Consider the following 24,947-nt stretch of genomic DNA (forward strand, 5'->3'; position numbering starts at 1 on the left):
AGAGGGCAGAGTAACTAGCACAGCAGTGGAGTCAGCGCCGTTCAGCCCACGTCCTGCATCCAAGGGAGGCCTTGCTTGTGACTGTCCGCAAGTTCTTGGTGTCCTTCAGCCCAGGCACCGTGTTCCCGAGCCTGAGCAGGCCTCATCCTGTGGTAGAATCTGTTAGCTGGGCATCCAGCTCTCTGGGAGGCTGAGGCAGAAGAATTGCCAGGTCCAAGTGATTAGGGTCTCCCTACATCTTGGAGTTGCCCAGGCTGGGCCTGAACTTTCGACCTTCCTGCCTCAGCCCCCTTGAGTGCTGGGACAAACGCCAAGCTGAGTGTGATGAAGTCACCGATCCCACCCTGAGGGCCCCTCATGATCACCAAAGCCTCCGCCTCCTCACATGGTCACCGGGGCTGAGGGGGTAATGCACAGATCCTGAAGGAGCAGACGTCTGGAACACAGCATGCTGCCAGGCCGCTGCCCCATCCTCCTAAGGACACAAAGCCCTGCTGAGCCCACAGTGCATCAAAGGAAAGCAACAGTGCCACCATCAGCCCGCAGCTCCCAGGGAGAAACCCCAGCTGTCCATGCTTTGTCTCAGTCACTCCTCGTCCCTGGGACAGGAGACCCAGCACCCTTGACTTGAGGAGGAGAGGTTCATCCTGGCTCAGTGCTTTCCAGGGGCTCCCTGGTCAGCGGGTTCCCGGCAGGCAGGCAGGCAGGCAGGCAGGGAGGGAGGAAAGCTGCTCAGGCCATGGTGCATAGGAAGCACAGAGGTGAGGAAGCCGGCACAGGGGCAGGAAGAGTCCCCCGGGTCAGGCTCCAGCTGCCTCTCCCGCCCAGACACCCCTGCTGCACACAGTCTACTCTGCACCAGGCCAGTTGCCCAGGGAGCAGCTCAGGGACCCAGGCTCCCACGAAGACCCCGCCTCTGGACACTCGAGGCCCCAGGAGCCTCAGATCCCAGCCCTGGCCGCCTGGGTGTCTGGCGTGGGCCAGGATCCTGATAGCACTGGCCACCGACTCCTGGAGAGCTCTGTGCTGGCGAGGTGCTGCTGGGGTCCTTGCCACACCTTCGGTCTTGGGTCTTGACCGCCTGAAGGCTTTGTCCCTGCAGATGGACCCGAGTCCAAGCTGGAAATGCCTTCCACGGCTCTGTGGGCGGAGCCGAGTGGCCTCTCCTCCCAGCGGTGGGGACCCGCAGGATCCCGGTGGGGCTGAGGGAGGGCCCGGCTGTGGGCATCGCATCCGTTTCTCCCCGGGGCCAAGTGCAGCTCCACAGCTGTGACCACAGGTCCTGGGGCGGCGCCACCTCTCTCTCCTCTGCCTGTGAAAAGAACGAAGCGGTGGGGCAGAGGGGCAGGAGGACCCAGAGTGTCTGGGCAGAGGGCTCGGGCCAACCTGGAGGCTGTGCCTGTGAGGCGGCTGCGGAGAGGCTGGAGACAGCAGTGCTGTCTCTGCTGGACTAGGGCGGTGGAGGGCGGTTGGACGCGGAGCTGGCTTCACGGGGAAGAGCGCGCCCCGGAGGGCGGCAGGGGGCGCTTGGGCCTGGATCCCTGAGGAGACTCGGGGGACATTCCCCTGGGGAGGGACTGCGCGGAGCAGGGCCGCGGCCGCAGGTGGCCTTGCTGCCGAAGTCCCGTGGCTGTGCAGGGCGGTGGACGACCCCTGCATGTGAACTCTCGGCTGCTTCCGGCTACAGGCAACAAGGAGCGCGTGTGGCTGCACATCGACGCGGCGTACGCAGGCAGCGCCTTCATCTGCCCGGAGTTCCGGCACCTCCTGGATGGGGTGGAGGTGGGTGCCTGGAGCCCCTGTCCCCCACCCTTTTGCTGTGCTGGGGCAGAGCCCACGGTCCCTCATGCTAGGTGAGCGCGCTAACCCTGTACTGCAGCTCAGCCCAACGTCGTTTTCTTTTTCTTTCTGTGGTACTGGGGATCGAACCCAGGACCTTTGCACTGAGCTCCATCCCCAGCCCTTTTTATTGTTTTTTTTTTTTTGTACTAGGGATCTAACTCAGGACCTTGTGCTTGCACTGAGCTAAATCCCTGGCCCCTTTATTCTGTATTTTGAGACAAGGTCTCACTAAGTTGCTAAGTTGCCCAGGCTGGGCTAAACTTGCAATCCTCCTGCCTCAGCCTCCCAGACTGCTGGCATTGCAGGTGTGCGCCCCCATGCCTATGTTCAAGGTTCTTTTTAAAAGCACGAAGTTATGGGTGCCTTCTTCCTTTGTGAGAATCTGACACTTCATTTCCACCCCATCCGGGCGATCGTCGCCAGTGTTGCTCCCTCAGAAGGCTGCAAGCTTGCCTTGGTCCCACGCCTGTACCCCAGCAGTACTCCTGAGGCCCACAGCTGTCTTCCCCTCCAGTCTGCACAAATCTGGGGCAGAGCTGTGCATGCAATGGCATAGACTTTAGCTTAAAAGAACATGGGGGTGGGGAATATTTAGGGACAAAAGAAAGTTTTAGTACATCTCATTCAAAGGGTAATTAAAGCCCTCAGGTCAGGGGTTCTGTCTGCCTCACAAACAGATCAGGCAGCTATGGGTGTGCCATGGGAGCAGATGAGCTAATCATATCAAGAGTGAGAGAGCCCTGCAGGCAGGGAGAGCAGCCCTGCTGAGCACACATCTGATGCTATCATTAGTTTTTCCCCCAAACCCTCTCTGCTTGTACATCTCCTAGCCAATCCATTTTCCAGCTACTGTTTTGAATTCTCATAATGCTGTAACTCCAGCCAGAGAGTGGCAGAGGTGCAGAATACAAATGGTCCAACTGGGGGAAAGAACAATTCTGATCACTCCAGAGTCTAATAGCCCTGGGGTTTAGATCCCCCTCGATTGATTCGGCCATTCATTCAGTAATTGCTCATCAGAGCTTCCTGCATGGAGAGTTTAGCTGGATCCTGGGGGTTGGGGGGCTCCCAAAAACCTAAGTACAGGGAGGGGCTGCCGCCTGTGAGAAGTTCTGAGGAGATGGGGCTCCTCACACCTGGCTCCCCTCAGTTCTCAGAGCACAGCTACTGGGGTGAGTGTTTTGTGCTACAAAGTGAAGAATAAGTCTCTACAGGTTGAGCATTCTTAATCCAAAATTCCAAGACCCAAAGTGCTCCAATGTCGGAAGCTTTGTGCTCCCTGACATGATATCACCAATGGAAGTTTTATGTTTTATTCCCCCTTTTTTATTAGTGTAAGTTTGCAATGTGTAGTAAATGCATTCATCGTGGGGAACTGGCCCTAGAGACACTGTATCTTGATTCCTTTTCTTTCCCTTCGCTTTCTTTCCTCCTGTCTCCTCCTATTCTCAGAGCCCCTTCCTATCTCTCTGGAAACATTGCTGGGTAGTCCAGGCTGCCCTTGAACTCACTATGTAGCCCAGGCTGACCTTGAGTCCACTTCGATCCTCCTGCCTCAGCCTCCCAGAGTTCTGGGATTACGGGGGTGCACCACCACACCTGGGTCATACATAAAAGAACTTAAAAATATTGTTTAAAATTACCTTCCAGCTCTAAATGTCTTTTCTGGTGGAGATGACACATGTTACCTGAAGTGGCCACCCTGGACAGGGCCAAGGGAAGAGGGCCACAGGTTCATCTGGGATTTATGGGCAGGCCTGGGCGGGGCTCCTGGGTGATCCAGGTTTAGGGCGTCCTGATCTTGCCTTGCTTCACAAGTCTAAGTGTCACCTGCCTTTCGCATCCAGACCACCCAGCCCTGGCTGCCGGCAGATCCTATCAGTGCCAGACAGCACTTCCTGCCTAGCAAGGAGCCTCCAGACTCCTCCCCTCCCCCTTCTGGCCCCTTAGCACCCCCCTTCTTTCTGCAGAGGGCTCAGCTGCTCAGCAGCTCAGACAAGCAAGCTGCAATATCCTGTCTCAGCCTCACCCTGAGATAAGCGCTTTCTCTGTTGCTGGAGGGGAATAGCGCTGTTGGGTGATGAAAGAAGATTAAACAGAGCGGAGGAGGAGGAAGCTCATGAAATCCCAAGCAAACAAAGCACCTCATTTAACCTTTTGCTTCCTTTTATCAACAAATGAAACCTGGCTGTAATTTCCTGTCTCTTTTTCAAAGTTAGATTTTTTTAATCTGGGGAAGAAAGGAATCGGGGCCTGCAGGGTGGAATGGGTCCTTGGGTCCCAGTGCCTCCCCGCCTGGCCCTGACTGGGTGCTCACCTTGAGACCAGCCAGACAGGGCTGCACAGTGCGTGAACGGTCCCCACGGGCAACACCCAAGCAGCTGGTACACAGCCCCTGCCTGCTGTTAGCTGTGCTTGGCCAGTCCCTGGCCGTGGAGGTGCAGCTCCCCCTCATCCGCCTGATGACGGAGCAGGGCATGCTCAGTGACAGTGCTGACTGTCCTTGGCCACCCAGTGGCCTTGCAAATATGGTGCACGGATCTGGAGACAGTTGTTTGCAGCTGCCACCTGATCACAGCTGTCAGGAGTGCAGTGAACTTGGGAGTCATCTTCACAAGTAAAGAGCAGCCAGGCATGGCGGTTCATGACCATAATCCCAGCAAACTGGGAGGCTGAGGCAGGAAGACTGCAAATTTCAGCTCAGCCTGGGCAACGTAGAGACTTAGCCAGACCCTGTCTCAAAATTGCATAAAAGGGTGAGGTGTAGGGAGAGTTGCACCATCAGTGGTGTGCTGGCCAAGGACAATCAGTTAAATGAAAAATGAATTTCTCCCTGATTATTGAAGATTAGACGTGAGGCTGTCACTGTCTCAGTATTGAGGGTGATTCAGGTACTCTGCGAAGTTCACTAGTTCAGGATGTTGGAGGAACTGTGGGTGTGAGGTATTTCACGGGCCTAATCAGTGGAATTTCTGCCCATAGCATTTGTGAATTAAGTATTCCAAATATTCCAGTATACTTTGAGACATAACATGGATGAATTCACATGACTCTGTGAAAATCCGAAAGTGCTTTTCATCTGGGTATATCAACTTTTAATGATTACATCTGGGGTCTCGTTTGATACCTGCATCTTGACAACTTATATGTTTACCTTCTGTTCAGTTTGCAGACTCATTTAACTTCAACCCCCACAAATGGCTGTTGGTGAATTTCGACTGCTCCGCCATGTGGTAAGTGTCCCCGCCAGTGTCCTGGGGAGAGGACAGTGGCTGATAATGTCACAGGAAGTAATACCAGAGAGGAAATATGAAATACTATATCTCCCAACTGTTAGCTGTATGGTAGTCTCTGAAAATCGAAGAATGAATTCTAGGAACAATGGAGGTTAAAAGTAGGAAGATGTTTATTGATGGGAAAGCTCCTGAGGTCTTGAGTGGGTAGCCCGGGACCCCACTTTACAGAGGAGTTTTACAGGGTGAAACCCACGTGGGTGAAACGTGGGCCACAGCCGTGATCATCCAATGGGGTTACAAGTTCAGTGGCTTAGGTGACACTGGTCCAATTGGGAAACAAGTCACGTACCAAGTGTGGATTGAAAGAGCAAAGATTCTCCTAGGAAGTGGCAGGTGCAGAGCTCTCTGGTCACCCACTGGGTGGCTGCTGTCTGCCTAGGCTTCATTAGGCCCAATGTTTGTCCTTTGAGGAAGCATCCAGGCCTGGTCATCTTGTCTTTATCTGGAGGCCTGTGTCTCTGGTCGCTGCTGTGGTGTGTTTCACCTTTGTCTCAACCCTCTCGAGGACCTGGCCCTGCCTGACAGTAATAGGAAGGTGAGGGTGAGCAGGCTGTGGGCCCAGCTAGTGGCTAAGCTCGCTGCTGGCGACCTCTGAGCCACTGAGGGAATTCTTGCTAAATCGAAGTCTGGCTGCAAACTTTTATCCAGAACACATTGCTGCAACGGACTGGCAGAAGGCAGGAGGAGAGACACATCTGCAGCGTGATTTATCTAACTTTAGGAGAAAACAAATCCAAGGAAATTTCAGGACATCCTGGCCCTCGGTGGCTTCCGTGTTTCTATCCTTCAGCTCATTATCTGTCTCAGTCTGATGCTAGGTTTAAAGCAATCCAAGTCGAAATGCCCCAGAAATTCTTCATAACAGTGCCACAATCACTTTGATTTTGTTGAAGGTAAGAAAAGGAATTCAGACCTTAAAGTGGTGCTACACAATGTGTGTGACGTTTGAAGAAGTAGAGACTTCTGGGCGGGGCGGGGGGGCAGGTGCGCTACAAACCTGTTCTTCGAGATCCGTTAGAGTAAGAAACTGTGATTAATGCCTCTGAGGACAGGGGCCGTGTATGGATTTTATGCATGTGTCAAACTGCGAGACCGCGAGAGTTCCAGGCAGCTGTCCATGAATTCTGTGCAGGGTACAAGATTGCAGACTTTTGAAAATGTGCAGCATGCTCCACTCTGCAGAACTGCTCCGTGTGCAATTAGTTAGCGAGGACAAGGCCTGCGGCTGCCCCCAGTCTAATACTGAGTGCCCCACTTTACAGGTGGTCAGTTTGTCCTTTGCCTGGTGTACCCAAAAGCAAACCACATTCCCATCCTTTACTACTATTTAAATTATTTTATTGTCATAATCTTTCCCCCCTAACTTTTGATACATAATTTTAAAACCAGTTCACTTTTTTTGTCAGTCCCTTTACCCTGAGCTACATACTCAGTCCCTTTTAAATTTTTGAGAGAGTGTCTTTTTAAATTGCCCAGGCTGGGCTTGAACTTGCTATCCTCCTGTCTCAGCCTCCTAGAGTGTTGGGATTACAGGCACCTGTACCACCATGTCCAGCTAAACCCAATGAGGATATGGGCATTTCAGCCTTAGATGCGAGTGCTTCTCAATGTTCCTGTGGTTGTGTTTTCTGTGTCATGGAGAGTGAGGCATGGTGAGAGCAGCTTATAGTACAGTGTGTCAAGTTTTTTTTGAAAATTTTAGTTTTGGTTGAGATGTAGCTTTGCTCTGCCGGGATATTCGGTCCTTTGGGAAGGTGGAAGGAGTGGGGTTTAGGGAACCCTGCCTGACAGGCGCAGGAGAGGCAGGGAGCAGCCTTGGGGACGGGAAGAGGCCGCCTAACCTGCCAGGGGTCAGCAGTGGGCGAGGCCAGGATCTCTGGCTCCTCCCCGTGTGTGGGTCTGGAAGGCTGGAGGCCCGGGAGGAGACCATGCTGAAGATGCAGCTCCCCACCCCCAGGGGTGGGGTCTGGGCATCAGCAGTTGGGATCTGGGTGAGACTTGTGTCTGGGAAAATGAGGGCTCTCTCACACCAGGACTGGTCCATGTCACCGACACCGCAGACTGACCGCGAGGGCAGGCAGGAAGAGTGCAAGTTTGAGCACAGCTCAGGCAACTTAGGGATTTAGCAAGAGCTTGTCTCAAAATAAAAAATAAAAAGGGCTGGGGATGTCGCTCAGTGTGAAGGCCCTGGGTTCAGTCCTCAGTGTGTGTGTGTGTGTGTGTGTGTGTGTGTGTGAAAGAGAGAGAGAGAGAAGAAACAACTGAAAACTACTGAGAATGTGGGAGGCTGAGGCCGGAGGGTAACAAGTTCAAGACCAGCACAGGAAGTGTGTGAGGACAGCCTGAACTATACGGTGAGGCTGTCTCAAATCAGACAGGGCCAGGGCCAGAGATGCAGCTCAGAGGTGCCGCTGTCTGCCTCCCAAGTACAAGGTCCTGAGTTCGATCCCAGGTACCAAAAAAAAAAAAAAGACAGAGACAGAGAGAGAGCGAGAGATAGAGAGAGACAGAGAGAGACAGAGAGAGACAGAGAATGAGAATAAAAGAAAAATTGAAAACAAGCAGACAGTTTTCAGTGTGAATTTATTACAGATATCTTTCAACGTTTCACTAATTCAACAAACAACATAAAAATGGATTTTTAAAATTGCTCTCACTGACTTTTTTGTATTCCTTAAAATAAGAAGTTTCTCTTTCATTTAATGAAATTTTACCAATGGTTAGTCCTTCATTTAATATAAATACTTTGATTCTATTCTTTCAATATTGAAGTGGACAAGATAATTGAAGTTTCTAAAACTGGCAGTCATTACAAACACAGTTAATACATTGCCTAATGAATTCATTATTTCTCTTATATGGTTTTTATTGTTTATTTGGAGTTTTAATCTTTTATATGTAAATGTCAACTGCTCTGTTTAGAGCTTAATGTCCCTTTAATATCAGATCTTTTCCAAAAAAGCCCTTCTCTCCCACACAAGCCAGAGCTATATATTATCTACGTTTAAAAGAAAGGCTTATGTGGGCCTGGTGGCACATGCTTGCAACCCCAGCACTCCGGGGAGGCCGAAGCAGGAGGATCACAAGTTTGAGTCCAGCCTGGGCAATTTAGCAATTAAACCGGACACTGTCTCAAAACAAACAAATATAAGGACTAGGGATGTGTCTCAGTACAAAGGCCCTGGGTTCAATCCCCAGTATGAAATTTAAAAAAAAATTTTTAAATAAACAAAAGGACTGGGGTATAACTGGATGATAGGGCACCTGCCTCCTTTGTGGGAAGCCTGGGGCCGTCCCCAGCACCCTGTACATGAATAAATGAGTGAGTGAATAAATAAGAAAGAAAGGTGTCATGACAGATCCTTTGTCTGGATTTCAAAAACAGTATGGTAACGCCACACCTGGAATTATCCACAATATACATGTACCCTGACTGACTATAAGGAATTCTACCAGAACAGACTCAAAAATTAACCCAAAACATGAAGAATCTTACAACACGCCAATGGCTCGATTTTCTTGCAAGAGAAATAGCCCGATTCTCTTACCAGCAAGGCCTCAGCCTGACAGAAGTGTAGCTCAAAGAATGGCGCATGTTGCTTATACCGCTGATTTTAAATCCAGATGAGAAGCTGAGAACACAACATTGTGGAACATGCAGGAACTTCACAGGTAAAGTTCTAATTGCACACTAGCCAGTGGAACCAAACAATGTTTACAGTGTCGCTGAGGGGAGCGTGACCACCTGTGTTTATTCCAGATACGCCAGGGTGGTTTGATGGGAGGTGAGTTTTCTTAAGTCATCTGTGGCGTTAGACAGTGAAGGAGAAATAAAATTATCATTGCCTAAGGTGCAGAAAAAACACTAGGTAAAGTTTAATGCCCACAGGACAGCAAGTCTTAGAAAAGTAGGAACAGAAAAGAACTTTCTTTGTCTGATAAAAGAAAACACTGAAAACAAAACCAAGCCCCAGCCTATCGTTAATGGTGAAATATTAGAAGCACTTGCTTTAAAATCAGGAAAAAAAATAAGGATTCCCCTAGTCCCTAGACTTAATCCTCACTTCTATCCAACCCTGTATTCCCCTACCCTGCATAGTAAGAAAAGATAAAGAAGTAAACGTGTAAGGGGTAAAGTGGGAGAGTAGAAATGCTCAATATTCTCAAACGAGGCGACCACCTGCAATAAAAAGAGAATCTTCAAAGTATTAGCAGGAATAGGAGAACACAGGATGATTTCTAGGTAGACTACCATTTTTAAGATTGCACTTTTTATATCTACATTGAACAGCATATGTAAATATTTTTAAAAAGAAATACTCTACAATAGCAAAAAACCAAAAGACCACCATGAATAAACATATGAAAACGTTCAGGGTTTTTGGAGGTTGTTAATGATGTCCCAACCCCCTGGTGATATGCTGTCTGCCTAGGCAGCTACAATGTCAGACCTCAGTGCAATTTAGGAAATATTCCGGCTGGGTTAACAGCAACGCTGGAGTGGCCAGGAGAATTGGGATAAGAATATTGCATCGTTGAATGTCAGCAAGGATTCAGCACTCCTGTACCCATGCAGGCTCTGAGGGGTCAGATCCCCAGAGAGAGATGGCGAGCCCAACACATGCAAATCAGCATTCTGAGTACTTGTGGATTTGCCGGATGGCAGCGGCAATCGCATGGGAACGTGAACGATAAGTTCCTCACCAAAAGAGTAACAGCTGTGGCCTCTTTCAAAATGCACAATTAATTCACTTTATTAGTTATCAGGAATGCCTGGGGGTGTTATACAGAGGCAGGGAGTATTTGCCCAGCATGCACGAGGCCCTGGGTTCCATTCTCAGGGGAAAAAGAACCGGTGAAGTATTGGAGGTTGTTGGAAATGAAGCATCTTCATGGGAAATGTTGGCCCGGCTGCAGAACCATGGAGTCTGTAGCTATGCCAGCACCGGGGACCAATATGGCCTTTACTAGACAGCACAAGCATGTGCATTTCCTCCATGCCTGCCACACTCAGTAAGGAAGACCCACAGAAATGCTCATAGCAGGGTAGTGTGTCTGGCAATAAAGTGAAACACCAGGAGGATGAAGGGATGTAAATGTGTTGTGCAATGGGCTGGGGATTTAGCTCAGTGGTTTTGCCGCCTGCTGCGCAAGCGCAAGGACCCGACTTCGATCCCCAGTACCAAAAACAAAACAACAAAAAATGTGTTGTGCAGTGAAATCCAACGAGGTAGCGGAAGTGAATGACCAAGAGCTTCCTATGTGAACGAGTGTGAAATACAAAAGTATATTTTTGGAGAAAACATAAGTTGCAGAAAAATATACTGGGCATGGTGGCACATGCCTATAATCCCAGCACCTGGGAGGCTGAGGCAGGAGGATCATCTTGAGTTGGAGGCCAGCCTGGGTTACATAATGAGACAAAAAACAAAAACACACAAAGGAGGATGCCCTTTACAACCAGACAACTTAAGTTTCTGTTACGCTGTGTTCACAAACAAAATAATTCTATACGCTGCTCAAGGGTTTGTCCAGAAGTCTGTAGAATGCTGAGCCTGCTGCCTCTTGTGTGGACCAGAGAGCAAGACCGTAAGGAGGGACCAGAAGTGACGTTTAACTTTTATTTAAAATTGAGCTTTGATTTCTTCAGAACGGAATAGAGATAGTATTCTTTATACCCTTCTGTGTAACTTAACATTGAATAATGTTTTTTTTTTTTTTTGGTGCCAGGGATGGAACTCAGATCCTTCTGCTTGCACAGCAGGCGGCAAAACCACTGAGCCAAATCCCCGGCCCCATTGAATAATATTTTAATTAAAAAAATAACTAGGGCTGGGGATTTAGCTCAGTGGTTCCATCGCCTGCCTTGCAAGCTCGAGGTCCCGAGTTTGATCTCTGACACCAAAAAAATAACCTAGAAGTCAGGCTGGGCCCAGGAAGGGAAGTGTTTCCGCGGATGACCGACAGAGGGTGCTGTGTTACTCGTATTCGTCCTTCTCTGTCCCCAATCTTTCGAGCTGGGCCGAGTGCTCTCCGGAAAGCAGAGGGAGGGAAGCCTCTGGCTTCTCAGAAGACGCCTGTCCTGAGCGCACAGCAGGAGCAGCCCGAGACAGAACAGACCGGGCAGCTCAACCTCAGGGGTGAACGGTGTGTCCTTAACCCCTCCGAAGAAGCGAGGTGGCAGTGACCTTTCTCCCCACCTCCTCCCTGGGGTGCCGCACCTCGGCGTCCTATGCACGCCCACTGGATGACCCCTCTCCAAGACTGTCCCACTGCGCTGGTTCTAAGCCGAGTCTTCTGCCCACATTTCTTCTCTGGTTGACCCAGGATCCTTTGTATGCCACAGAGTGGCTTTGAGATGGCATCCACGCTGAGCAGTGCAAGGAGCAACCATTCGCATAAAGCCAGGCCCTTTGGGCCCAGTTCCTGGGGGAGCTGGCTGTCACCACGCGTGCTGCAAGGGCAGACTGGGGAGCAGGGCCACGTCCACAGTGTGGGACGACCACGCAATCACCCGGCACATTCCTGGGCCCTCACGGAGGAATAAACAGGATCTGTCTGCTTCTTTCCTCCGGACACTGCTCCCACCTCAGCAGACACCAGCTGGCTGCCTTTCAGTTCGGCCCTTCTCCGACTTGCACCCCCCAAAGTTTGTGACAGACTCCTCGGGTCAGGGCTCAGTCCTGCAAGGTCACCTCCTTTTCAGACACCACTCTCAAGGGCCAGGGTCGCAAATCTCCATGGTGCTGTCTGACACACACAGAAAGTCGGGGCTATCCACAGCCCCTGCTCCATGCTGGCTGACTGGCTGGGATGCCTCACAGGACTTCTGGAGGTGTCGATGCACGCTGACAGATCCATTAGGAAGGGTGCAGAAGGAACAGCTGATGGAGGAATGCACAGGGTGAGGTGTGGGTCCGCACGGGGCCAGGGTGGGGCATGGCGCCTCCTGGTCCTCTCCTGCTGCCCACCACCTGGAGGTGCTGAGCAGCCCGAAACCCTCTGAATCCTGCCATGGAGGTGTTCGTGCGGAGCTGTCATTATCTAGGCATGGCTGGTTAAGTCTCTTCCAGCTCAGGCTCCAGCTTGTCTCCTTTCCTTGGAGACCAAGGGCTGGGGCTGAAAGTTCCAACCCTCGCTCAGGAGTAGCGTGGGTTTTCTGGTGAGAAGTCCCCATCCCGAACCAGGCTGGGTTTTCTCATTACCATCAAAAGACACTCAACACTCACTCAGTGTTTCAGAGCTTGTAGGGCTTTGGAAAGGGAAGGGCAAAGAGCTGATGTTGATTTGTTATTATCACCACCCCTAGCTGCCGTTCTGCAGACACACATGGGTGCTAGGTGGGCCTGAGGCCGGGATGTTGGGAGCAGGGTGCTCAGGGTGAACGCAGGGTTCAGGCAGGCCTGGGCCAGGTGAGGGAAGCAGGCAGTGTGGACCAATCCACATGCTGGTTCATGATCCCTACTGTCTTAGTCACTTTCTTTGTTTGACACCCACAATTTAAAGAAGGGAGGTATATTTGGCTCAAGTTTCCAGTGGATTCTGTCCGTGGTCAGCTGGCTCCAAGACAGACACAGCATGGGAGAACAGCCTGGTGGGCAGAAGCTGCTCATCCCATGGCAGCCAGGAAGCAGAGATAAGGGAGGAGCTGGGGACAGGAATCTACCCTTCCAGGTCACCCCCGGTGACCACCTCCAACCAGGCCCTGCCTCCTAACAGCACAGTCAGCCTCGAACTCATCCAGGATGAACCACTGATGAATAGAGCACCCCACCCAATCACCTTCCACACGCAGGAGACTTTGAGGGGACATTTTAGATTTAACCCACAAACACCCATCCTTTGTTCTCTCCAACTAGGGTAAAACAGAGGACAGACCTAATAGGAGCCTTTAAACTGGACCCTGTTTACCTGATGCATGGCCATCAGGATTCAGGTAAGGGGCGCACTTGCTTTTAGAGTCTGTTCCTGGCTTTGTTTTCCTCAATGGCGGAAATGTTCTATAATTCCAAGCTGTCCAATATGGAGCCAGGACCCACAGGCAGCAAATGAGCATTTGCCTCTGGCTGAAGAACTATGTTTTTAATTTCCTTTAATCAACTTAATCTTAAATAGCCTCCTGTGACTAGTGGCTGTCATCATGGATGATACAGTCACAGGAACTGAAAACAAGCGTCAGTCACATTTTCAATTCACAACCATCACCTGGTTATTCAATAATTCTCACCAAGTGCCACAACATGCCGTGTACTCTTGGGAGAGCTGTTCTTTATTTCTTTTGGCTCTGTGGATCACTGTCAGGTTATCTCTGATGACCATGCTCCTGTGTTATTTTACTCCATTATGATGAGAAACCTCAGGACAGAAGAGAGGACAGCGCTGAATCAATGATGTTACTGGACTTCCATCTCATAAAACAGGGCTGAGCCTGGGTGCACTGCATCTCCTCCAGCACTGCCATTTCTATCCTTGCTGAGAAAATGCCTGCTTTTTGCTGGGAGCCAGAGGGCAGGCAGGGGCGACTCCAGATGCCTTGTAACCCTAACTCTCACCCTGCCATGCAGTGGTGGTGGTCATTTTAGGCTGTTCATGCCAGTGAGTGCAGTGAGGGTCTGCCACAGCTGGGCTGCAGATGCGACTGTCCAGGAAGTTGGGGACACCAACAAGCCACCATGTGCCGCCCCTGGCCTCCATTACTGGGTCAGATTTCCATAGCACGGGAGTCCTTCTCTGTTAAGCTTGTGGCCCGACAACGCCCATCCTCATGGTTCCCACCTGATCTACACCCGAGGCCACTCAAAGGAACTGCAGTCCCTACACCTGGGTTCTTTCCTAGTGTCATCTGGGACACATCACTTTGCGTGCAGGGGAGGCAAAGAGTAGCTGCTTTTCCTGGCCAGCGGAGCCACCGAGTGTGAAGGAGGAAGCCGACTGTGGGCTTTCACTAAGCATGTGCTCTGGGCTGGACTCTGTAATCGGGTCATATGCACAGAGACAGGCTCTCCCATTGAGTCCCACTCTTCGCTTTGTTTCTTATGCCAACCACTCTTTGTACCAGTGGTTCACCCTCCTGTTCGTGAATGAATGAAGAATGAAGAGTGAGCTACGTGACCCGAATGCAGCCTCCTTGGCCACTGGGTGAAACCTTGGGGTTTTATGCTGTGTAACTGCAGAAAGCAAACCTATGGGTCCCTGAATAACCTAGCATTTCCAGCCTGTGTCTGGGGACTCCCCTCCAATCCATCACCTGGAGAGCCGCTGTTCTTAGGTGCAGCACTCGGCTGCCAGGTGGCTTTATCTCATTTGTGACACAAGAAATCCACCTGGATGATGAGAAAAGTTAGTGTACAGCCCACACTTTGGTCTAATGGTTTCTCTTCTTTTCTTTCTCTTTTTTGCAGGACTTATCACTGACTACAGGGTAAGTGGCCCCTGTCTCGCTAAGCTGCAGATCCCCTGAAATCCACCACGTGGGCACAGTCGGAGGCTTCCTGGCCGTGACTGTTGGTGTCTCTCGCCCTCATGAGCAGGGTCCCCACTGACCCATCTGCTGGGTTCTGGGGGCGGTGGGCGGCTCTGCCCATCCTGCCAACCACAGATGCTGGGGGAAGACCTGGCCCCGGCCGCAGTTCTGGCTGGGGAAGATGCTAGCGCCCCAGTACTCTGCAGGGGCCCCTCTGCTGGCCACTTCTTTCTGTGTCGGTGCTGGTGCAGGGGCGGCACCCTGGGAAGTGGGTAGGGGGACAGCAGCCAGAGAACAGCAAGGTGCTCAGCAATCTCACCTCTGATTGCTTTCTTTTGCCACCATGTTTGGTACCATAGATTTCGGAAATGCCAGGTTGCCCCAGCCTTGCTCTGGAAGGGCGTTGGGAACAATGGTGCTGGGGATGCATCACCAGAGTAGCAGCTAGAAACGGGACACTCAGGAGAAACGTGTGTCCACGTTGAGTGCTGGCTGCAGCGTGGCCCATCCACATGGTTTCTGAGTCGCCCTGGCTTTGACGGTTGTCACTGCCGCCCACCTGACCCTGTCCCTCCACCACAGTCCAGAGCTCCCTGACCATGTGCTCTGTGCTGCTGTCCTGACCAAGATGAGTGGCCTTTCCCATGGGCCCCCAGCATCCTCAGGGCTCCCAGTGTCCCTGTCTTTATTGTGAGTTTCAGCCTCATCCCTGACTGGACGGTGCCCACTCAGGAGGCAAAGAACAAAGAAACTGGAAACCCACGTTCAGGCCATCGAAGCCTGCAGGCTGGGGAGAGGACCCCCCAGGGCAGGACACTGCCCCCTGCTGGGCTCATCGGGGAGGTGCAGGGCAACGACAGGCCCCCAGGACTGTCTAGTGCTTACGGCTGAGGCAGGAGGACAGAGACCTAGCCGGAGAACGGGGCCTTCAGGGCACCAGGCTCTGCGCAGTGTCTGGCTGTGAGCTCTGCCCGGAGACGCAAAGACAGCATGGATGCTCTCCACTCCAGGGGGGCCAGGCAGGCCCCGACACCCTCTTCTCAGCTGGGAGACAGCTTCCCTAGAGGCGCACAGCATTCCAGAGTGCAAGACCTAATGGGAGCCCGAGCCTAGGGTCTCGGTCACAAGCTCACCCCGGTCACACTCCCCCAGACCGTGTGGACGAGGGTGCATTTTCTGCTTCGCGTTGGTGGCTTAGCAAGAGTGGAACCATGTGCAGTTCAAATGTTTCGGTTGTGGAGGGAAAAGTAGCAGGAAACAGATACCTGCAGGGCTGGAGAGGAAGCTGGTCTCTTCGTGGTCCTCATGGGTACACTGCTTTCTGTCTTATTTCAGCACTGGCAAATCCCCCTGGGCCGGAGATTCCGATCTTTGAAAATGTGGTTTGTCTTCAGAACTTACGGAGTCAAAGGGCTGCAGGCGTACATTCGGAAGGTGACTGGTTTGGATTTTCTGTGTGTGTGTGTGTGTGTGTGTGTGTGTGTGTGTGTGTGGTACTAAGGATTCAACCCAAGGCCTTTGCACTAAGCTACCTCTTCAGCTTTTTAAAATTTTTAGTTTGAGACAGCTGCTTGCTAAGTTGCCCAGGCTGGGCTCAGACTTGTGACCCTCCTGCTCGGCCTCCACAGTGCCGGGATTCCAAGCGTGCCATCACACCCAGCCTGTCCTCATTCTCTCTGAGGAACTGTAAGGTCTTGGGAATCTAGGAAAGAATTCAGATGTTGAGTGAGCAAATACAGCCACAATCATGTCATGGCGGGTGTTCTGGGAAATGCATCCCTGAGTGTGCTGACTCAAAGACAGCAATGATGAGCAGGAGGTGCAGTCCCTGGGATCGCCGTGGTCTGGGCTGTCCCAAGTTGACTGAAACATCATCCCTCTGCCTATGACGCCTCTGCTAAAGGAACCAGACTGTAGCTTGGCTGCTGAGATGAGTGTTTATAAGATGGTCAAACACACAGATACGGATCTTTAAAACACTGTGTCAGGAGTGGAAGTTATCAGCTCCAGGGAGCTGGTCAAAGACAGAATGTAATCCAGGTGGTTCTTCTGCCACATCCACCTGGCAGAAATACGGAAGTGAGGCTCACAGAGCAAGGGCAATAGTGAAAACATGCACTGGGTGGTCGGAAACTATGGTGAATGTTTAAATTAAATTTATTATGGTAAAAGACATGTTGCCATGAGTCGCCCAGGCTTTAAACACACTTACTCCATCATTCTGGCCACTTTCTGCAGCAGCTCTGAAGTCTTTCCTGTGTGTCCACAAGACGGGAATCAAAATTCAGCGAATGCTGTTGCCGAGCGCCCCCCAGTGGAAAGCAGGCTTATAACAACACGACCCCATCCTCTTCCACCTAATCTCCAGATCTGGCGCCCTGCGTCTTCGGGCTCTTCCCCAAAGTCACAGTGACCAGGAAAGGGAGACGTTTCGAATGCATTCAGGACATCGAGGCAGCCAGGACCGCACAGCTAAAGACCCTCAGGAAAGAGGGCTCCGGAGCTGCTGCAGGGAGGGGCGAGGACGAGCGGATGAGTGCATTTGAAGTGAGGGGGAGGACTTTGAGAAGGAGTCGTGACAACGTGGCTTTTACTGTGATAAACTTAAAAGCCTAAATATTGACTGTATTTTTCATCACATATCATTTTCCTACCAAGATGTGCCAAACTGGTGAACCTTGGAGCTGGGGTGGACGGGTCCCTTTCACCCTGATCTCTCGCACCCCCTAGCAGAGCGGGCCGGGTCGGACCCTAGCAGCCTCTGCTTTGTCAAAGGGCCAGGCTGAGACAAACTAACACCTGAGAGCCACGGCTCGCTACCCTGACGTTTTGGGGAAACTCAGGCCTGACTCCGACGTAAGACCCCTCAGGCCGTGTCCAGCCCGATACAGAGCCGACTGGATCCAGGCCAGGTCCACGTGAGACCCCGGAGTTCTCTCCGAGCTCCGGGCTCCTCCTGCAGGGCAGAGGCCCGCTTTACGGGGAAGGCAGCCTGCGCTTTCAGCCCGTGATGGATCCAGACCGCCCTGCACTTAAGTCCCGGTGCCACCGTGTCACCAACTCTGCAGCTGAGGGCAGGGGCTGACGTCACAGGCCCTGCTCGGCAACAGGGACGTAGACTGTGCGTGAGGGAGAGTCGGGAAAGGTCTGTGAATTTATGAGTGTGATGCTTCGTCTGCCTCTGAGACAGGACAAGAAGGGCAAATCAACCTATTTGGGGAAAGAAGGCAAAAAGGGAGTGGCTTGCCTGTCCACTGTGGAGACATCTTCAGAGTCCAGGACAACTGGCCGGGGTTGTGCTACCTCGCGTAAGGACACAGCACACCTCTGTGTAGGTACTAGCGTCACCAGACCAAGTCCCCCTGGGCAGCACCAGCGCTTGTCACAGGGTCAGAGGTCTTTGGCGCCCTCTGGTGGTCGCCTGGGTATCGTCGTTTTAAAGGCCCAAGGCTCCACAAGCTCGTCCAGTATTTCGTGCGTTCTCCTGCGCACAGATCCCGCTCTAGAGGAGGCGGCAGTCCACACACATCTATGGTCTCCACGGGCCACGTAGTATAAGGACCAGCATCCAGAAGGTCAGTGCGTTGGGTGTTCGGTGAGAGGAAGGCAGCTCCCGAGCGCGACAGGCCGGCTAGTCCCGTCCCTCAGGGCGCAGCACACGCACCCACACCCACTCCAGCCGCGGACCTGCGGGGACCCGGCTGGACACGGGGGCTGGTGCTGGGGCCCTGAGCTGTGAGCCCGGTGTCCCCGCGTGCTGAGCGGCCGTGAGGAACACGGGTGGAGGGTGTGAGCCTCTCTCTCCCAGAAGGTGCGAGGAGAGGGCCGAGGGGCAGAGCTCCGCCTAGCGTGCACAAGGCCTGGGTTCAGTCCCCAGCGCTACACTCAGTGAACGGGCGCCTGCTTCTTGGCAGTGAGTCAGGAGGTCTCTTCTGAGGGGACGGTGCACATACGCAGAGAAGTCGCTCGAGTGACAGCTGCACTGTCTAATGAGGTTTCTGGGTGGTTAAGCTCTGAATTCAGGTGATGAGAAACTCAACCGACTTCGGTCTCTCCCCAGCACGTGCAGCTGGCTCGCGAGTTCGAGTCCTTGGTGCGCCAGGACCCCCGCTTTGAGATCTGCATGGAGGTCATTCTGGGGCTGGTCTGCTTCCGGCTCAAGGTACGCTCGCGCCTGTTGCAGCCTCCCTGCTTTCTCTGCATGTGACACAGTGACCTCTGCTCAGAGGCTCGGTTAGTGCCGGGGAGCTCTGTCTGCCCCACGTCTGTCACTGGGGACCTCTGCAGGACTGGGGCTGTCCACAGCTTGCCAACCCGGGTCACCTTGGCCTGCAGCATCAGGCAGGGCTCTGCCCTGCACCCCAGTAAGATCCGTGCAAAGGGGGTGAGACCGTCCGTGGGTGTCCTGCTGCCCGAGCTTGTGTGCCCTGCGCTAGGCTGGCCAGCGTGGTGGGGGAAGTGTCTGTGACTCCCCAGAAGGCCTGGGGCTGCGTCGCGCATATCCCTCTAACACCGCTCATGGAAATGGTGCCAGGACACAGCGCACGCTGGCCGCGATGCAGCGGCTGACAATAGGCTAACAGAGTTGAGTTTTGTTTTTGCCGTGCTGGGGATTGAAGCTAGAGCCTCGCACACCGCAGGCAAGCACGAGCTCTGCCACACTGCAGGCCCCCACCTTCTTAAGCAGTAAGAGCCAGGGCCTCACTGTGCCACACGGCCGGCCTGGAGCCTGCAGTCCTCCTGGCAGCAGGGACCACAGCTGCTGCTGCTCCCGACAGCCCGGCGGTGTCTGGACCAGTCTCAGGCCTCTCCACAGGGCCCTGGTTCAAAGATGGTGACCAGGAGAACCAGGCATTGCTGTCCTGGTGTCCCGCTCAGTGTGGCACTGCCCCTCCAGGTGCAGCCCCTTTCCCTCCCTTCCCCACCCGATTCTGGAGCTCTGAATGCAGGTGGGACCCAGGGGTGGAACAATCTGGAATCCACAGTGCTGGGTGGGGCTCTGACTCAGGCTGGAGGGGAGACGGACGCTCTCCGCAGAGCATGGAGTGGCAGGGCCGGGGCCAGGGCCAGGGAACCGGGAGGGAGCTGGTGACACAGGTGATGGGTGGCGTACCTCAGCGCTGGTGTTGGTGCTGTGTGCAGACTTACCTGCCCGGACAGTGGTCTTGGGTTGCCAGTGTTCTTGTATGACTTCTGAATTTTAATTTGCAGGGTTTATTGCAGGTTTGTCCATGTCAACTGTCCATTAAGTGATTTTCTGGTACACCTTCATCTTCCCCAAAAAACTCCTGCCCCATTCGGCCATTCTCTGCTGCCAGATCAGGGCCACCGATCTGCTTTCTGCTTCTAGAGCGTTCTCTCTATACAGCCATGTACAGACCCTTCATTGCATGCCCCCTTGAGGGTGGCTTCCTTCTCTGGGCGTGACATGGAGAGGTCAGGGCCACACCAGACCCAGTGCCTGTCTCTGCCTCTTCTCCTGGTTATGGCAGGAAACCCAGGGCACTGTCTTTTGTGAAACTTGGTTCTTCCTTTAGCAAATCAGCTTCTTGAGGATGTGTATCAGTCACACTTTATAGTTCATTTCCTGCCTCCATAGTCACCATGCTGGCGTCATTTCCTCCTCATCCTGTTCTTCCCCAGTCTGAGTTTCAAGTCCTCCACATCACTGACCACTTCAGTGTCCCCGTGGCTCTTTAGCAAACCTCAGGCATGTGATGTGGCAGGTGCAGGATTAGTTCTTTGTCCCTCCGTCCTCAGCCTGACCAGTTTCCTTCTGTGCCCCACTCAGCTGATTTGTGTCAAATAATTTGCCTTCTTGCCTCTAATCCATGGAAATCCTATCTAATCAGATTCACTTGAAAATGGCAAGCAATTGTATAAATCTGTACAAATTTCAGACCTGTGCTTTTAGGCTGAGTCTTGTTGACAAAACTCCATTCCCTTGGTATCATAGTTTCTATGCTTTTTGTTTTGTTTTCTAACCTTCTCCTTCAGCAGGACCTGGTTTGTCTGGACCTGGTGTGCATGCGGAGTTTGTAGATTGCTGCCACCCTGTCATGGTGTCCTTGGGCTCCCTGGGAGCCAGGGTGGGACCCACAGCTAGAGGTGGCCCATGTCCAGGCCCACTTTCAGCATCCACCAGGTGCTCTGCTGGTGTGGTTCTGTGCTGTAGACCGGACACTTCCCTCTCCACCAGTCCCCTGCCCATGACCTGAGGACCGGGCTGGGAGGGACAGCAGTGTGTGCACATCCAGCCCTTCCTCCTTCCCACTGCACCGTATGGCTTAGTGGACAGGGAGCTGCTGCGTGGGAACAAGATAGGAGGGCATGGAGGGGAGGGCAGAGAGGAGCGGGGCTGGGCTGCCCTGCCAGGCAGGCCCAGGGCACCTGTGGCTTTCCATGTGTTCCTGGGCACCTGGTGGGCATGGTGTGACCTGGCCCCTCCACCCTGGGCCGGTGGGCTGTTTTTTCCAGAGAGGCTGCCCTTGGCTCCTGGACTCCTTTCTGGATTCTACTGTGGTTTCTCTGCTCTGCTCTGTTTTTGAGACTTTCTTCTGTCTTGGGGATTTAGACCTCAGTCATGCGGCTTGAGCACACCCCCTTGTAGAGGCATCCAGTCTAGGGATCTTCATTTTTCTAAACAGACTTGGACCCTCGGAGGATCATCCTCTGACAGCCACTAGGACGCAGGAAAATGGTCTTGTAGAGAGGCTGTGGCCTCTTAGCCACGTCACTGTTCCTGTGTTGGACTTTTTCGCCACCCAGTGAAAGGCACATGGTGGCCCTTCCCTTCTGTACCTCGGTGTTGCCAGGCTTTGGCTGAGATCGTGTTACGGGTTGGGTGGACGGCTGAGACCTCAGAGGGCTGGGCAGTTTCTCACTCTCAATCCCTCAGGGTTCCAACCAGTTGAATGAGACGCTCCTGAAAAGAATAAATGGCGCCAGGAAAATCCACCTGGTCCCGTGTCACCTGCGGGACAAGTTCGTGCTGCGCTTTGCCATCTGCTCCCGAGAGGTGGAATCTGCCCACGTGCAGCAGGCCTGGGAACACATCCGGGAGCTGGCGGAGGACATACTGAAGCCAGAGAGGGCCTGAGAGCCGAGCCGTGCAGGTGAGCATGCCCTGGGCCAGGGACATCCTTTCCTCCCAGGAGTCCCCATCCCTGCCCTGGCCCTGCCACTTAGCGCTGGGCACTGAATTCCATCCCCCGAGCACAAAAACCATATCATGTTCAGCCAGGAGAAGTAAAACAAATGCTACTGCTAATGATTCTTTGAAGACTTAGATTTAGACCTTTTATTGTTTGATATGAGAATATCAATCTCTATAATGTCTGCCCCTTGCACCTCCCCAAACAGTATTTATTAAGACAACTTACTGTTGCAACTGTATCAAGCTGGCGAGCTTTAGATAAATGAAAACATTAAGACAGAAATCATGTGACTGGTGATTCACTGCCCAAACATGGTGGTTTACGGAATGAACATGTTTAGACTCCTGCAAATGAGGGATGGGGCTCCAGTAAGATGGTCCTGTGACCAGCACGCAGGTCACTCAGCAGGACAAAGTTTTAAGCAGATGTAGTATCAGCAACAGGAAGGATTTTAAAAACTATGTATGCAGGAGCTGAAACAATCAACCTTAAAGGCATTTCATGGATTATCATGGGTGTGTTATGCATTGGTGTTGTTGATCTGTTTCTCGGTCTATTTTTGGTCCCACTTGGAGAACAGGGTAGTGGACGAATCTCTGTGACCCTTCCCATTAACTTCTGCATCTCTTTGTCCTCTCTTCCTTTTCATTTCCTGTCTCTTATTACAACCTATGGAGGACGCAGAATCTAATGTGTTGAGTGCATGCAACTTTGTCTTCTTTGCTCCTAATTGTAACTATGAATACCTGAAATATTATAGTGCTCAAAAAATCACGTTTAAAGTTGCATTTCATTACGTGAGTGGCTATGGTGGCTTCAGAAAAGTGAGGCCAAGGTAGCTGCTTTCCCAGTGGAAGGCGGCGGAGAAATACATGAAGAACCTTCCTCTGCCCCTCGGCTAGAGGCCGCCTTCTCCAGAACACCCTAAGTCTTATCTCGAACATTGCTGGGAGGTGTCAGGCAGGGCTCATATTTTGGAATATTCAATTGCTGTATACATAAGAAATATATACTAAACAAAACTCCATCAGGCAGACATTTCTGTAGAACATTGCACTGTACCAGATAAGGGTCTTCAGGGCCTTTATACTCGCTACAGATTCAAAAGAAAACCTGGGGTTCAGTTTTCTAAGAAGTAGATAGGGTACCATAGTAAATTATAATGCAGGTATATTCTGGTCAAAGTAATTAAACAATGGAAAGTCTTAGTAGCTTGGTTTTATTCTTGTGCTTATCAGAGGTTATCATAGCCTGTCTACATGGCCATAATTTGGAATGGAAGTGGGAACTATCCCTGTCTTACAGAGAGTAGGAAATTAGGCAGAGATTCTAGTAGACATTGATAAAACTTGTCATGAGATGTTAGATCGGCAGCAGCAACTCCTGTCTTTAGGTTCAAACTATTTTACCTTGAAGACTTGCCTCCATTTCATGGGAGAAATAGTATACTCCTTCTATTTAAATAAGAAGTATGCAGAATTCTCACACTTTTGTTTTTGGGATGCAGTCATGTTCATGCTATTTTCCTCCCTGCAGAGACTGAAAGTTGAAAGTTTATCTGAAAACTGGAATGAGTCCCGGCTCCATGGAACTCAGCCTGTTTGTGGCCTTCTGTGTCCATCTCCAGAGCTAACCAGACTTGGGACTATCTTTTTCTGTGTCTAATCAATGAAGAAATATTTACTATATGTAGTTAATCCAAGTGTCTTAGCTTTTATTCATTATTTGGCTGTGATATTTGTTGATTAAGAATCACAGGTTTTCATGCTCACAAAGCCACCAGCTGGAGCGGAAAAGGCTTACTGAAGTATACTCTAGGGCCATCTGTGATCATGACTTGATATTATGCCTGTGGTCTTTAAACTGTCCTATCACATGGCTTTATGCTTAATAAACAATTGAAGTGCCGTGCTAACCGTGTCGGGTGACCATCTTATTCTACACTGTATCATACTGATGTGACATGGACTTCTTTCAAAATGGCCAGATACGTCATGCTTAGATATTTCAGAATGGCATCTATTCCACACATGCTCACTGAGAGCCTACCATGGGTCGGTCATTGTTCTAGATACATTAGTAGCACACAAGTTTTACTTGGGGATGACTTCAACAGATTCATAACAGAGACAACTTAGATCTGAGCAACGAGATCAAGTTCTGTTGTGATGTTCTGACTTCCTGGGCCTTAATTTCCCTATATGGCAAATCCATCATGACTAATAAGCAAATTAATTAAGGGTGCTCCTGTAAATATCAATTCCAGTAAGGAGTGGTATTTACTCAAACTCCCCTATCTTTATTTGGAACCATTTTCCTTTTAGAAACACAGGTGTTTTTATCCCAAGATTACCTACTTCCCTTGGAGACTTCAAAATACCAAAAGCACACTCAGGAAGGTCCTCCAGTCATTAATAGGTATCTAAATTTCAGAGACCTCTGATATATGTAGATGAAATTGAATGACAGGATGTCACTCATTACCTGTGCATGGCCCCCATCTGATTTGGTCAGGATGTCCAGTTGTCAGGGACTCAAACTCGGCTTCTGTCACAGTGTGGGAACCCAGGATGGTCCATTCAGGTCACTGCACCGAGGCTGGGCAGGCCCCATCTTCAGTGAGGTGGTTTTGCACCCAAGGGTGCCCTTGTGCTAGGACTGCTGGAAGTCTCCAAGACGTGCACTGAAGTCACCAAGAGCAGCCCTCAGCTGTTTCGGAGCAGCTCCATCCTGCCTGTTCAAAGAGGCAGTCTGGGGAGGAGGCCAGGAGGAGTGGGAGGACAGTGGGCAGAGGTGGCACAGGGCTGCTGCAGGCAGGAGGCAGGAGGTCACTGAGAGCTGGAGCACTCCTGTCTCCGAACTGGTCTGATCTTTCGGGAGCAGAGTCTGAGGCTTCGGTTTAGATGCAGACTCAGCAGAGACAAAATCTTGCATGACTGCTGGCTCACTTCTAGCTCATCCCATCTCCTAGGGTTCAGGCCCCAAACCACCCAGCCCTAGAGACAGGAAGAAGGGATTGATTCTTCCCAGTTTCTGTAACAAAAACGCACTCATAGCACTTGCTGTAAGCCAGGCATTATTGTGCTTGATTTAAAATAATAATACTTACTGTGAAATTCTCAGAGGTAGGTGCCATTATAATCGCATTTTACAGACATCCAGAGTGAGCCTTTGAGAAGTTTGGTGACT

At 51.6% G+C, this 24,947-nt stretch overlaps 1 protein-coding gene across 7 annotated transcripts in view; it reads left to right on the top strand.

Annotated features, from left to right (window-relative positions):
• Positions 1 to 23,673, top strand: part of Ddc (dopa decarboxylase) — a 57,373-nt gene extending 33,700 nt beyond the window's left edge. For 4 of the 7 annotated variants that reach the window (XM_087196054.1, XM_087196057.1, XM_087196056.1 and 1 more), the window contains exons 8-16: positions 1,688 to 1,782; positions 5,008 to 5,075; positions 12,998 to 13,074; positions 14,540 to 14,559; positions 15,937 to 16,035; positions 17,792 to 17,932; positions 18,662 to 18,763; positions 21,500 to 21,716; positions 23,295 to 23,673. In XM_087196054.1, the coding sequence (XP_087052180.1) occupies positions 1,688 to 1,782; positions 5,008 to 5,075; positions 12,998 to 13,074; positions 14,540 to 14,559; positions 15,937 to 16,035; positions 17,792 to 17,932; positions 18,662 to 18,763; positions 21,500 to 21,700 (803 nt within the window). In that variant the 3' untranslated portion in view covers positions 21,701 to 21,716; positions 23,295 to 23,673. The remainder of the gene's footprint in view (positions 1 to 1,687; positions 1,783 to 5,007; positions 5,076 to 12,997; positions 13,075 to 14,539; positions 14,560 to 15,936; positions 16,036 to 17,791; positions 17,933 to 18,661; positions 18,764 to 21,499; positions 21,717 to 23,294) is intronic. The other 3 variants (XM_021254226.2, XM_087196058.1, XM_021254227.2) reach the window with 1 other exon arrangement.
• Positions 23,674 to 24,947: the final 1,274 nt, after the last annotated feature.

The sequence above is a fragment of the Heterocephalus glaber genome, unplaced genomic scaffold (genome assembly GCF_053883595.1).
Source record: "Heterocephalus glaber isolate CG9 unplaced genomic scaffold, H.glaber_assembly_v1.0 deba00001610, whole genome shotgun sequence".
Lineage (NCBI taxonomy): Eukaryota > Metazoa > Chordata > Mammalia > Rodentia > Bathyergidae > Heterocephalus > Heterocephalus glaber.